The sequence below is a fragment of the Megascapheus bottae genome, chromosome 11 (genome assembly GCF_031878675.1).
Source record: "Megascapheus bottae isolate mThoBot1 chromosome 11, mThoBot2.hap1, whole genome shotgun sequence".
In the NCBI taxonomy this organism is placed as follows: Eukaryota; Metazoa; Chordata; class Mammalia; order Rodentia; family Geomyidae; genus Megascapheus; species Megascapheus bottae.
In genome coordinates, this window is record NC_143519.1 from 2005593 (window position 1) to 2019244 (window position 13652).

At 56.6% G+C, this 13652-nt stretch overlaps 1 protein-coding gene across 3 annotated transcripts in view; it reads right to left on the reverse strand.

The window, feature by feature from the left end:
• Arhgef7 (Rho guanine nucleotide exchange factor 7) overlaps positions 1-9068 on the reverse strand; it is a 113075-nt gene extending 104007 nt beyond the window's left edge. For all 3 annotated transcript variants that reach the window (XM_090341872.1, XM_090341871.1, XM_090341870.1), the window contains exon 1: positions 8884-9068. In XM_090341872.1, coding sequence (XP_090197998.1) covers positions 8884-9048 — 165 coding nt within the window. In that variant the 5' untranslated portion in view covers positions 9049-9068. The remainder of the gene's footprint in view (positions 1-8883) is intronic.
• Between the last annotated feature and the right edge of the window lie 4584 nt (positions 9069-13652).

Consider the following 13652-nt stretch of genomic DNA (forward strand, 5'->3'; position numbering starts at 1 on the left):
CTCCCTCTTTCTGTCCCTTCCTTTCTCTTAGGCACCCCCAAAGAGTAGAATAATACGATCTCCACCTCACTTCTCTCACAAGTCCCTCCAGGCAGGTGGAAACAGAAAGCACAAGCGCCACCTTTTATATCACCAGCAGCACTAAAAGGCCAGAGCCTGGGGACCTGATCACCGTCCAGCCACCTCTCCAGTACCAACTGCCATCCTGGTGGGAGTCTGAGCCTAATTCTCTGGGGACAGAGACAGGAGGCGGGGGAGGGCGTGATGAGGTGAGACTGGGAGAAGGCACCACCTCCTGAGCCAGCCTGGTGAGCCCTGGTGAGAGCCCTGCAAACTCCCAGGCCACAGGACCTGCCATGCTCAACACACCTCAGCAGTGACTACATGGAGGACAAATTGCCAAGGAGAACTGGGGAGACGTTCTTTCCAAGAAAACACAAAGAACAAGGATGGGGCGGAAGCCGGGCATGGGAGGTGCACAGCTGTAATCCTAGCTACTCAGAGGCTGAGACCTGAGGACCAAAGTTCAAAGCCAGCCTGGGAAGGAGACTCTTACTTCCAAAGAACCACCAGAAAACTAGAAGTAGTGGCTCAAAGCTTGTCTTGAGCAAAAGAGCACAGGGACATCGCTCAGGCCCAGGTCACAATGGAGCCAGGAGGACCAGGGAGAGAAAGAGTGATAGAGAGAAGAGTGAGGGGAGGGGGGCAGGGCAAAAGGAAAGGAGGGAGAAACAGGTAAGAAGAAAAGAAAGCACTAAAAATTTTCAAATAATAGCTGGGAGAAGTGGCTCAAGCCTGTAATCATAGCTACTCAGGAGGCTGAGATCTGAGGATCAAGGTTCAAAGCCAGCCCAGGTACAAAAGGACCTGAGACTCTTATCTCCAATTAACCTCTAGAAAAGGGGAAGTGGAGCTTGGCTCAAGGGTAGGGCTGAAGAGCTCAGGGACAGCGCCCAGGCCAAGTTCAAGCCCCATGACCCACAAAAAAAATTTTTTTCAAATAATAGTCTTCTTCCTCTTTCTCCTCCTCTTACCCCTCTTCTTTCTCCTCCTTTGTCTCTTCCTCCTTTCTTGGTTTCACTGAGGCAACAGTTCACCAAGTAGGCCAGGCTGTACTTGAACCTGTGACCACCCTGCCTCTGCCCCCTAAGTGCTGGGATTGCAGTCATGCAATCCTGCCTAGACCTGCCTGGTTTAGCTGGTTTGGGTGTTGGGGGAGGGGAGCTGCCGGGCCTGGCTGGGTTGGTGACCAGTAAGGACCGCCTGGCTCTCCTCCATGTGGCATCCAGCCCTGATTTGCCTCCCAAAGGAGGTCTGAGAATGCATGGAGGTGCGAGAGGCCTCCTGGGGCTCCAGCTGGGCTGGGAACTCGCACTTCAGCCACAGCAAGCCAGCAGTGAGCTCTGACTCAAGGAGGAAAAGACCCCAGCTCTAGATGGCGTGCGTGCCAGAGGGCCACTGCTAGCCACAGCGAGAGCTGGAGACTTGACCCAGAAGCTCCACGGCCCCTGTGTCATCACCCGGGCCTCCCTGCATCTGCTTACACTACAAGACAAATGAGCCCCAGGACTGCAGTGCAGCACAGCTCACCTAGCCATAGGCAGACGTCCACAGCCCATCTGAGCCAACAACGTACCAGCCGGGACCACCTATACTTTCTGCACTCTGAGGGCTCCAACACTTCGCCCTTGAGACCCTTTCTCTTAGCACCTCCCTGGAGCCTCCCTAAGGTTCAAACTCCAGCTTAAGAATCTTCTGGACATGGTGGAAAAGTTCCATGTCAGTCAATAAGAAGATGCTGAGACCGCAGAATGGGAGATTTTTACCAGCTGTGCGTCAGACCCTGAAGGGCCTATATCAAAACCATACTCAAGCCAGGTGCCAGAGGTTCACACCTATAATCCTAGCTGCTCAGGAGGTGAGATCTGAGCATCATGTTCAAAGCCAGGCTGGGCAAGAAAGTCCATGAGATTCTTATCTCTAATCAACCCCCAGAAAATGAGAAGTGGCACTGTGACTCAAAAGTGGTAGAGCGCTAGGCTTGAGTAAAAAAGCTTAGGGACAATGCTCAGGCCCTGAGTTCCAGCCCTACAGCCAACCAACCAACAACAAAAATAAATAACTAAGTAAAAGTGAGAGAGCTTAAAAATTAAACCCTCAAGCTGGGAAGGTAGCTCATGCCTGTAATCCTAGCTACTCAGATGAGATCTGAGAATCACAGTTCAAAGCCTGCCCGGCACTAAAGTCCGTGAGACTCTTATCTCTAATTAATCACCAGAAAACGGGAAGTGGGGACATGGTTCAAGGGGTAGGACGGTAGCCTTGAGCTGAAGAGCTCAGGGACAGAGCCCAGGTCCGGAGTCCAAGCCCCATGACCCACAAAAAAAAAAAAAAAGAATAGCCAATAGGGTGGGAGTGTGGCCTAGTGGTAGAGTGCTTGCCTAGCACACGTAAAGACTGGGGTTCAATTCCTCGGTACCATATACATAGAAAAAGCTTTAAGTAGTGCTGCAGCTCAAGTGGTAGAACTCTAGCCTTGAGAAAGCACAAGAACAATGCTCAGGCCCTGAGTTCAAGCCTCAGGACTGGCAAAAAAGAGAAAAAAAGTATAGCCAATAACACATGAAGAAATGATGCATATCTCTGGCATAAAAGAAATGCAAATCAAAACAATACTGAGAGGTCACCTCACTTCAGTGAGAATGGCCATTATCAGGAAAACTATTAATAACAATGGTTGATGGGGATGTGGCCAAAAGGGAACGTTACTACATTAGTGGTGAGAAGGTAAACTTGTCCAACCACTCCAGAAAGCAATATGGAGGTTCCTCAAAAGACTAAAGTTAGAGCTCCCCTATGACTCTGTAGACCACAAGCAACGCTACTCTAAAGCCACCAGCACAACCGTGTTCATTGCAGCATTGTTTACCATCGTCAAGATATGGAATCCACCCAGATGCCCCTCACTGGATGAATGGATCGAGAACTTGTGTGATGGAATTCCACACTTCCATCAGAAAGAATGACACTGTACCACTCCAAGAGAGATCTGGAAAAGAAATCATATTAAGTGAAATAAGCCAAACCCAAAGAAACATGGTTGTATGCTTTCCCTCCTTTGTAGTAGCTAGAAGGTGACTATAAACCTTCAACGCCGGGAGAGTTTTTAAAAATGCACTGGGACATGATAAATTGTACGGGTCTCTAGGCATTCCAGGGTGAGACCAAAGAGGATGTTCTCAGGAGAGAATCACAAAGACGCGCTACCCACGTGCACCGGATCATGTAAAATAATAGTTTACTAAACCAACTCCAAGAAATGGAAGCAGGAGATCTGTTCTTGCTGCTGCCGCCGTTTTTGTTGCCTTCCTTTTGTCTTGTTTGTTGGTTTGTCTTGGAGAAGGCCAGAACTGGCAGGACAAGGGGGAACAAATGCAGCCGTGAGCCTCGCTAGACTCCAGAAAATGAATTGTACACCTGTGGGAGGGGGCAGCAGGGACAAACTGGGAAAGGGAGGGGAGGGGTGATATGGTTCAAAAAGAAATGTGCTACCACCTGCCCTGCGTAACTGTAACCCCTCCGTCCGTTACCTCTGCCAGCACCTATGACGAAACATATTGCTTTTAAACAGTGCTGAGACACGGCTCAGCTCCCGGCCCACCGCGTCACTTACCCTGGGAAGGAACCTGCTGCCCCAACAGCCACTCTGACCAGGAGTGCATACATTCATTCATTCATTCACCCATTCACTCGTGTGGTGTCAAGGCCCGTGCTTTCTGGGCAGGCACTCTACCGCTGCAGCCATGGCCAGTCCTTCTAGCAGCCACGGCTTTCAGACTGGGTCTCCCGCTGTCTGCGCAGGCTCTCCCGGTCAGCAATGCCCTGCCTGGGCATCACGCACCGGCCACGAAGCCTCAGCTTGGTGACGATGGCTCTTGCTAATCTTCTCCAGGGGCTGCCTGATCTGTGCCAGGCTCACCTTCAAGGACCACGTCACACAGGACTCTGAAACAGAGTTGTGTGCCCAGAGGAAGGCTGCGCTCTGCCACAGGGGCCAGCCTCTACCACAGGGATGAATGCAGGCAAATCCCACATTCCGGGGCAGTCCAATGAGAAGGCTAAAAATACGAATGACCAGCACTGCCCGGCCCACCTGCCCGCCCCAGCCCTGTCCGTGCACAGCATCGTACATCTCCATACAAAACCCACAAATGCTACCAAGAGCAGCCTCGGGACCCACACCCTGCGCTGGGCACCAGAACAGGGGCTCGACTCCTGTCCTGTGGGGTGTCTGCCTCCAGGTGCCCACAGGTGGGGCCCCCTCAGGCCCGCTGACAGGGTGGGGGGCTGCAGGAAGGCTCCAGGGACAGCGTGTCTCTCACCGGGCACCTCTGATGGTGTCTGCTGCCAGGGAAGGGCTGTGTACAAACTGCCCAGGAGCCGGGTGACCCCCACGCACCTCCCCAGGCCTCCCCACAGGATCCCTCCCTTCCCAAGCCTCTCCCAAACAGGCGCTGTACACACGCACGCCCTCACCCCAAGTCCACCTGCCTGGGTGCTCAGGTGAGCATGCACCTTTGCTCCTTCTCCTTAAAAGTTCCTTAGCTGCCAATCTACAGAGTTGTCATCCTCCTCACTCCTCCCCCCATGCCTCTCTTCTCTTCCTTCCCTTCTTCCTCCTCCCTGCCCCTCCCCTCCTCCTCCTTCCACTGTAGCAGGAGGCCTGAGCAAGACCCCACCAGGCCTCAGGCCTCAATGTCTACATTGGCAAAATGGTCCACTCATGAGACAGCATATATAAAGCCGGGCGCAGTGGCTCATGCCTGTAATCCTAGCCACTCAGGAGGCTAAGATCTGAGGATCGAGGTTCAAAGCCAGCCGGGGCACCAAAGAACATAAGACTCTTATCTCTAATTAACCACCAGAAAAAATGGGAATTGGCCCTGCGGCTCCAGGGGTAGGGTGGTAGCCTTGAGCTGAGGAGGAGGAGGAGGAGGAGGAGGAGGAGGAGGAGGAGGAGGAGGAGGAGGAGGAGGAGGAGAGCCACCCAGATAGACTTTATTTCTCTAGAATTAGGACTGCATTTAAAGGCAGGCGGTGAGGAGGGGAGGGGGCCATTCTATTCCTATCACAGCATGGCGGCCCCACTGGACAGCAGGAACTCAGCTCAGAGCACAGGGCTCAGAGGACAGGCCAGTGACAAGTCCTCCTCAACCCGAGTTTGATATGTGTGCAAGTGTGTGTTTGTGCATGCGAGTGTACACACGTGCATCTGTATGTATGTGCCATGGCTGTACCCCTGGAGGCCTGCACCTAGATGCATTTTGAGAATGTGTATGCATGTTTCTGTGTGTGTGATTGTGTGCATATATGTATTTGTGTGGCTTGAACACACGTATTTGTATGTGTAGCCGTGTGTGTGTGTATGTGTGTGTGTGTGTGTGTGTCTACCATGCCAACACAAACACTAGAGCATTTCCAGCCTGGCTCTCAGGAAATCTCTTCAGATGTCCTTGATTTCAACTGAATTCCAGTTTATTTTCTTTACTTTGAACTAGCCCAGCAAATGCAGCTCCAGCTGTGTCTTTCTCCAGGCAATCACGCTGGCTGGCTCAGGGTTGAGCAAGGGCCGAGAGTCACATGTCTCAAAAGAAACAGCTTAGCATGGTGAAGTTAGCCATTCTGAGACAGCAAAGGTCTTTGGCAGACTACTTAGAAGAATCAGTGAAACCAAGAGCTCCAGACTTAAGGGTGACTTAAAGACGCCTTCTTTAAGATGGCCTGGAAGGGTCTGTCTTTGGAGAAGGCACAAAACTCTTCCAAGCCTGAGCTGTTGGCCAACCTGTCTGTGTATGGCTGCAGGGCTTGGCCTTCCAGACTCACTGAGCTGCGCCTTCACAGGCCACGCACGGCTCCCGGAAGACACATTCTTGTGCTGGGCACTTCTGCCTCTGCCACAAGCCACTGAGGCCTCCTGCCTTCCTTCCCGTCTCTCCAGCCTCAGACCCTGGGCCGGGGAAGCTAGCCTGAGTAAAATGGGAATGCAGTTTCTCCTCCTCTGCTCAACTGGCTTCACAGGCTTTCTGCAAGTGGGTGAGAGATGCAGGGTGGAGCAGGCTTCCACGAGAACCAAGCCAGGTCCGCAGCATGGCCTGGAAAGGCCCCCAGGCCCCCTCTCCCGAGCTACTAATCCCCGTTCCCATCCCTGGCATTGTTCTTTGGAGCTGTTTCCTCCTGCTCTAACCCCTAAAAACCCATACTTCCATTTTCCCTCACAACATCTGGGATTGGCAGGCCAGTAAGCGCTTACTAAGCTGATTTGGTTAAAATATTTTATCCAACCTGTTATGGGTGGAATTGTGTTCCCCAAATTCACAGGCAGAGGTCTGAACCCTGGTGAAGTCGTGGCAGGCGTGGTTAAGATGAGGAAATATTGACTGCGGGGTTGGGGGGCTGACCCAGGAGTGATGTCCTCCCACAAGGTAAGTGCTCCAGGTATGCGAAGACACACCCACGGCCCCCGGCTGCCTGCATGGCGAGGGACAAAGCCCCCTCGGCTCCCCGGCTTCTGGCTCCTGGACCACATGGCACCCGCTGGGACCTCCCTCACTGGTCCCCAGGGCTGGAGGACCCAGCACCCTGGGGAACACTCAATGGCACATGGGTTACTCAGCCTCTGTCCTCCTCCCCAGGGACACACACAGAAAGAGCCAACTTCCCCGGTGTGTCCCGTTAATTTGCTGCGCTCACAAGTCAGCATTTGGACATGCGTCCTGTGAGCCTCACGGTCCCCATCCTCTAAAACCTCTACGTCTACACGCTGTCACCCCGTGTTACAGCTGTAACATCTAGGGAGCTGACGTGTGAGTGTGTGGACACCTCGCTGCCAGGGTCCTGCACAGGGGCCTCCAGGACCCCGGATCTTGGGAGGAGGTGCAGAAGGGACAGGGGACAGGTGGAGTGGGGAGATACAGTGCAACATCTTCAGACACAGGACTGGGGCTTCTCTTCTCCACAGCAGGAAGCACACTGGGCAACCATGAACAGCCTCTCCGAACTGCTCTCGTGAAGTTTTGTCCTTCCTCTCCGCTCACCTCCTAACTTCAGGGAAGGGGCCCTGGACCATTAGTTCTGTAGGAGCTGGAGCTCGGGGCCTGTCCGCGCTCTGAAACAGAACAGGCCACTACCATGCGAGAAGCACAAGTATACTTCCTTAATGAAAGACACATGGGCGATCTCTTCATCCCTGTCTGTCCCAGGCTCATGCTGCATGTTAGGGTGTGCAGTGAAGCCTCAGGCCTCTCACGCCGTGCCCGGGTCAAGCAGCCATCCCTTCAGATCCGCACATGTTATCTGGGTTTCCAAATGATTCCTCCTTCTTCTGGGAAAATGACCTCAGACTCACACCCTCCATTTCGGCAAGAATGATTCCGCATGTGTGGCTCCTGGCACACACAACTGCCTGCAAACATCCATGGGCACAAATAAATAACTTCATTTAAGCCAACGGAGACTTCTGAGACTCAAGGTTTTAGAGGCAGCCAGTGGCTAATATTTTACTCCCAACCCTACCTTTGAACCAGAGTCCCAGTAAATCTTGCCTACAATTCAGTCCTTTCAGGCTGAACTTGCCCTGTGAAGGGAAAACTAGCTGTTACGTTTACAACCACCGGTGGGCTCAGGGGAAGGAAATAACAGCCTCTACCCAAGAAATTTCCATATGGCTGTAGTTCCAGAATATGTTGACCTCCAATCTGACTGCTACACACTAAGTATATATTTTTTTCACTCTCCCTTTGTGGTTGCAGAGACTGAAAGGAGTGCCATCGTTTTCTAAGAAAAGCTTCATAGACCTTAAAATGGAAAATGATTATTAGGAGTCTGCCAATCAATATTAATGCGGCCAATATACTAAATAACATATGCTTTGACGATGATGTGTTTCTTTTTATTAACACCACATACCAAGTTTCTTGAAGCCGAGCTCTTGGAGAGGGAGCCACCTTTTCTTTAAGCCTGTTTTGGTAAAGTTAGCATGCGTCTCAATGTCGTTCCAACATCTGTGTTTTATTATCAGAGGTCCCCGAATCCGTGTGACAATAGTCTTCTGACTGCCTTGGGAGTTGGATCATGCTCCTTGCATTATATATAAATACATAAATATGTACGTGTGTACGTATGTGCTCGGTTTCATATTTAGTTCATGGACAGGCACGCAGCTATCTGTCCTAAAATGCACATACATTCGTTCCGCATGTTTTCATAAATAGGTGCCAGTGCAGGGAAACATGAGATGCTCGAGTGGACGGCTGACAGGCGGGTAAAAATCACGTTCAATAAAGCGGTGGTCCAGGGGTCGTCGGTGTGGCGGCCCTCGCGCGCGAACGTTAAACGACACATTGTGTTTCTCCGGGTCATTCAATGGACATTTTGTATCCCGAGGCCGGCCTGCCCGGGGCCGGTCCCGCGGGGCGGCTGCGACCTGGCGAGGGCACGGGGGCGGCCCGGAGGGGCGGCAGCGCGGCGGCCGCGTCGTGGAGGCCGGGCGAGCGCCGGCGGGGAGACGCGAACACCGATCGAACAAAGCCGCGGCCGGGGCGCAGCGGCGGGGCGCGCGGCGGAGGGGAACGGGGGCTCCCGACCCGGTCCGGCGAGGGCGCGGCGGGCTCCCCCCCGCTCCCCGCAGCCGCGGGCCCGGATCGCCCGTCCGCTCCCCCCCCCCGGCCCCGGCCCCAGCGCGCCCCGCACACAATGGCGCCCCCGCGCCCCCGCCGCGCCGCGGCTCGGCGCACAAAGGAGGACGCGCGGGGCCCGGGCCGGCGCCAGGTGCTCGGCGGGCGCGTCGCGGCCGGGCGGGCGGGCGGCCGGGCCCGGGCCACTTACTTTGTCGATGGTCCCGGGGAGCAGGCGCTCCAGCAGCCTGCAGAGCACCACCCCATCCCTGAGCGACGCCTGCAGGAAGACCTCCGGGTCCGAGATGGTCTTCTTGGGCGACTCCAGCACCCCCAGGGTGATGAGCCACGTAACGGTCTGCTCGGCCGAGTTCATCGCGGCGGCGGCGGCGGCGGCGGCGGCGGCTCGGGCGGGGCGCAGGGCGCAGGGAGGGGGCGCCGTGCGCGCCGCGCACCTCCGAGCGGCGGCCCGGCCCGGCCCGCGGCCGCCCCCGTCCCCGCCCCCGCCGCCGCGCCCTCCCCGGGGCCGCGCGCCCGCGGTCGGCTCGGCGGGCCCGGCGGGTCCGGCTCGGCTGCGCTCCTCCCCGCGCCCGGGCTCGCCGGCGGGGCGCCCGTGCCGCAGCAGACGCTCGCGAACCTGCGGGCGCCCGGCGCCGCCCCCGCCGCCGCCGCCCCCCGGCCGCGGCCGCCGCCGCCCGATGACATCACCGCCGGGAGGAGAAAAGACGCGGCGCCCGCCCGCCCGCCCGCGCTCACCTGCGCCCCCGGGACCCCCGCCCGCCCGGGGCCCCGCGCCCTTTGTGTGTCGGGGTGCGTGCGCGCGTGTGCGCGGCCGGGCGGGGGCCCCTCCGCCGCCCTCCCCACAACGCCCGCGCGCCCCGAACGCCGCCGTGACAGCTGCCCGCGGGGGACGCGCAGGGCCGGGCCGGGCGGGGCCGCGATTCCCGGAGCTCCCGGGGCTCCCGGGGCTCCGCCCGGGCCTGGCGACGCCGCCGCGCCAAGGGGAAGGGGACGCTCGCCACGGCGCGGGAGGAGAGGGCCGGGCAGGGCAGGGCTGGGGGGGGCTGGAGGGCAGGGCAGGGCGGGGGGAGGAGGGCAGGGCAGGGCAGGGCTGGGGGGGGCTGGAGGGCAGGGAGGGGGGAGGAGGGCAGGGCAGGGCGGGGGGGAGAGGGGAGGAGGGCAGGGCAGGGCAGGGCGGGGGGAGGGGAGGAGGGCAGGGCAGGGGGAGGAGGGCAGGGCAGGGCAGGGGGGGGCTGGAGGGCAGGGAGGGGGGAGGAGGGCAGGGCAGGGCGGGGGGAGAGGGGAGGAGGGCAGGGCAGGGCAGGGGGGGCTGGAGGGCAGGGAGGGGGGAGGAGGGCAGGGCAGGGGGGAGGAGGGCAGGGCAGGGGGAGGAGGGCAGGGCAGGACAGGGCAGGGGGAGGAGGGCAGGGCAGGGGGAGGAGGGCAGGGCAGGGGGAGGAGGGCAGGGCAGGGCAGGGGGAGGAGAGCAGGGCGGGGGGAGGAGGGCAGGGCAGGGCAGGGGGGAGGAGGGCAGGGCAGGGCAGGGGGGAGAAGGGCAGGGCAGGGGCCAAGGGAGGAGGGCAGGGGCGGGGGCCACCGGGCCGGAGCAGGGCCCCACTGGGCCCATTGCCTCGCCCTGGCTCCCCAGGCGCTTCACCTGCCACACCTGGCAGGGCCAGGCGCTCGGCTGGCCAGAAGCCCGAAGGCCAGGCCGACGGTGTCCCACGCTGTCCCGCGCTGTCCTGTGCTGTCCCGCGCTCTCCCAGAGCGCCTCACCCGGCTCTGGTCCAGTCTTTCCCAGAAGCAGACCCAGAGCACCGGTGCCAGTGGCTCACACCTGTCTAGCTACGCTGGAGACTGAGACCTGAGGGCGCTGGTTCAAAGCCAGCCCTGACAGAAAAGGCCTCTTGAGACCTTTATCTCCAGTTAACTGCTCAGAAAAGAAAAAGAAAAGCAAACAAACAAAAACCACCAAAAGTGGCACTGTGGCTCAAAGTGGTACAGGGCCAGCTCTGAGCAAGAGAGCTCAGGGACGCGGCCCCAGACGCTGGGAGTTCAAGCCCCACCACGGACACACAACAGACCAACATCCAGAAAATTCCAAGAGAGCAGCGTGCGTTCTGGACTTCAAGGAGAAGCACTGTGGGTAGCAGCCAGGAGGATGGGTGACAGCTGCATCCGAGAACTTCCTGAGGCCTGTAATTGCCCCACTGGAAGACAGGGCTCACTGGCCCGTTTCCCAGCCCCTCTCAAATGGGGGCAGGGGCTGCAGACCTCTGCCATCTGCCCGCGCCCAGGACCGGCCTCTAGCTGGCAAACCGTAGTGCAGTGGGTGTGCATTTAAGATTGTAAATTTTTCCCTGTTGCAAAAGTGGGCATTAACAGAGCGTCTCAAAGGTAACTTCCCCGACGTTCCTGCTCCTGTGTGTTACTGCCAAGCCTGTAGAATATTTTAGAATGCATTCATGACCATTTCCAACTCAATTAAACCAGGTCTAGGCCTTCTGTCTGCTACAAAACAATGTCCTATTCAAGCAAACTCTGTAGAATGGTCCTGTAGAAAGAAGCCAGCCATAGACAAGGGCTTGGGTAGACCTATGAGGCTGGAGCCACATAGAATGCAAGTCACCAGACACCAGTGGTCTTTCTGACAGAGCTCCTGGCGTGTTAAATGCTTTAGGGTTAGGAGTTCTTTCTTCTTTTCTTTTTCTTTCTTTCTCTTTTTTTTAGGGGGGAGGGGCCTTAGGACTTGAACTCTGGGCCTGGACACTGTCCCTGAGCTCCTGTTGCTCAAAGCTAGCACTCTACCACTTGAGCCACAGCAACACATAGGGCTTTTTCTGTGATTAACTGGAGATAAGAGTCCCATGGACTTTTCTGCTGGGGTGGCTTCAAACCGTTATCCTCAGATCTCAGGCTCCTGAGTAGCTGAGATTACAGGCGTGATCCCCAGTTCTTTTACCTCAAATACGTTTATTTGGGGGATGAGCTCCAGTGGCTCCCACCAAGATCCCAGGTGCTTGACAGGCAGAGATTGGGAAATAGCAACTCCAGGAAAATAGTTCACAGTCCCAGCAGCTAACAGCTGGTTGCGGCCAGAGCCTGCTGTCTAAGCGATGCAGCACCCCAGCTGTGTCTAGGTGGAAGTTAGAGGTGAAACTCAATGAATACAAGCAAACTTTGGGGATCGCACCCCATGTTCACCTTTGCATTGTCACACCTCATGACTTAAATACACCCCAGATGTACTCCCTTGCTCTGCCTCAGTTAAACAAAACCACCACAATAAGAAGAATAATCTGGGGTGGGAGGGGGCCGAAGAGCCAGGATAGCCAGGTAGGACCAGGAATGTCTCTGCCCAGGGGAGAGCGGGACAAAGGCCACTGGTTCCTGCCCTGCCCACAGCCACGGGCCTAAATATGCAGAGACGAAGATCTCCAGTGTAGAAATCAGGGCTTCCAGTAGTTTCTGCCCCACTACCCTGGGGCGCCCACACTTCCTGCCCTCGGGAGTGGGCTGGGAGCCGGGCCCTCGGCTCTTACCGGGCGGCCTCTGGAATCGCTGGACGGGTTTGTGCGGGCTTGGTCTGGACAGTAGTCCCTGGCTGCCTGCTCTTAGCTCCTGGCGCTGGCCTCATAAGCAGAGGTGGAGGCAGGAAGGCTCTGTGTCCACAGCCACCCTTGGGCACTGCAGTCCATGCTCTCACCAGCCCTAGAGCTTTCACTCAGGACCTGGGCGCTGTCCCTGAGCTGCTTTTTGCTCAAGGCTTGCACTCTGCTTGAGCCACTGCACCACTTCCAGCTTTTTTTGTGTCTGTGGTACTGAGGAAGGGAACCCAGGGCTTCGTGCATGCGAGGCGAGCACTCCACCACTGGCCACAGTCCTCGCCCCACTTTTAAGATTGCCATTTTTTCTCTTCTAACATACATCTCCAATTTTAAAAGTCCATCTTGAGACTGGAAAGCTCAGCATTGTGTCACCTCTTTTATTCCCGTTCCAAGTACATAGACACCCAGATGTGGCTTTGACAGGGTAGAGGAGGAGCATGAGAAATAAATCAAGGAACAGCCTACAGAGGGAGCTGCATATTGCTTCACAAGGACAGTCTTGGCTGATGTAGCTAACGTGCCTGAGTTCCAGACTGGATCCCACCAAGCAAACGCCTCGCACTGCCCCACAAAGAGGCCTGGGCCAGGTGGACACACGTGCTCATGTGGCACATGACGATTCCCTAAGCCGTGAGTAAGGTGGTGGGTGGACCCATGAGGACAAATGGACGTGCTGGCTCTCCCGGTCTTCAGGCTGAGTTGCACCCTCACCTAACAGTGCTCTCCTCTTGGGGGGCCCTGAGACCTGCATGTGATCTGAGCGGACCCCCACTTCTCACAGCACTTCAGAAGGTCCACTCGTCAGAGCCCACGGTGTCCACAGACCGACGTTTCTCCTATCCTTGATCTCGTGAGAGCAGATGAGTGTGGTGTGGGCAGAGGGTGGAGCCCTCCCTCTAAATACATGGGCCCTGGGGCCTGGGGGTCAGGGTGGGCACAGAGAGTCCAGCTAAAATGGTAGATCTGATGATGTTAAGGACTCTTTTTTTTTTTTTCTTGACAGGTCACAGGGCTTGACCTCGGCCTGGGTGCTGTCCCTGAGCTCCTCAGCTCAAGGCTACCACTCCACCCTTGAACCAGTTCCCACTTCCCATTTTCTAGAGGTTAATTGGAGATAGTCTCAGGTCCTTCTGTGCCCAGACTGGCTTTGAACCTTGATCCTCAGATCTTAGCTTCCTGAGTAGTTAGGATGACAGGCGTGAGCCACCACACCAGGTCTAGGGTTCTTATCAAACACACGGGGACACAGGGAAGTTGAAGGTGATGATTGTGTCTGTTGTCTTGACTGCAGTGAATTTCACTGGAGTCCACACAGGTCAAAGGTTATAAACTACACACACTGAATATGTCCAGGTTTGTGTATCAATCAGAC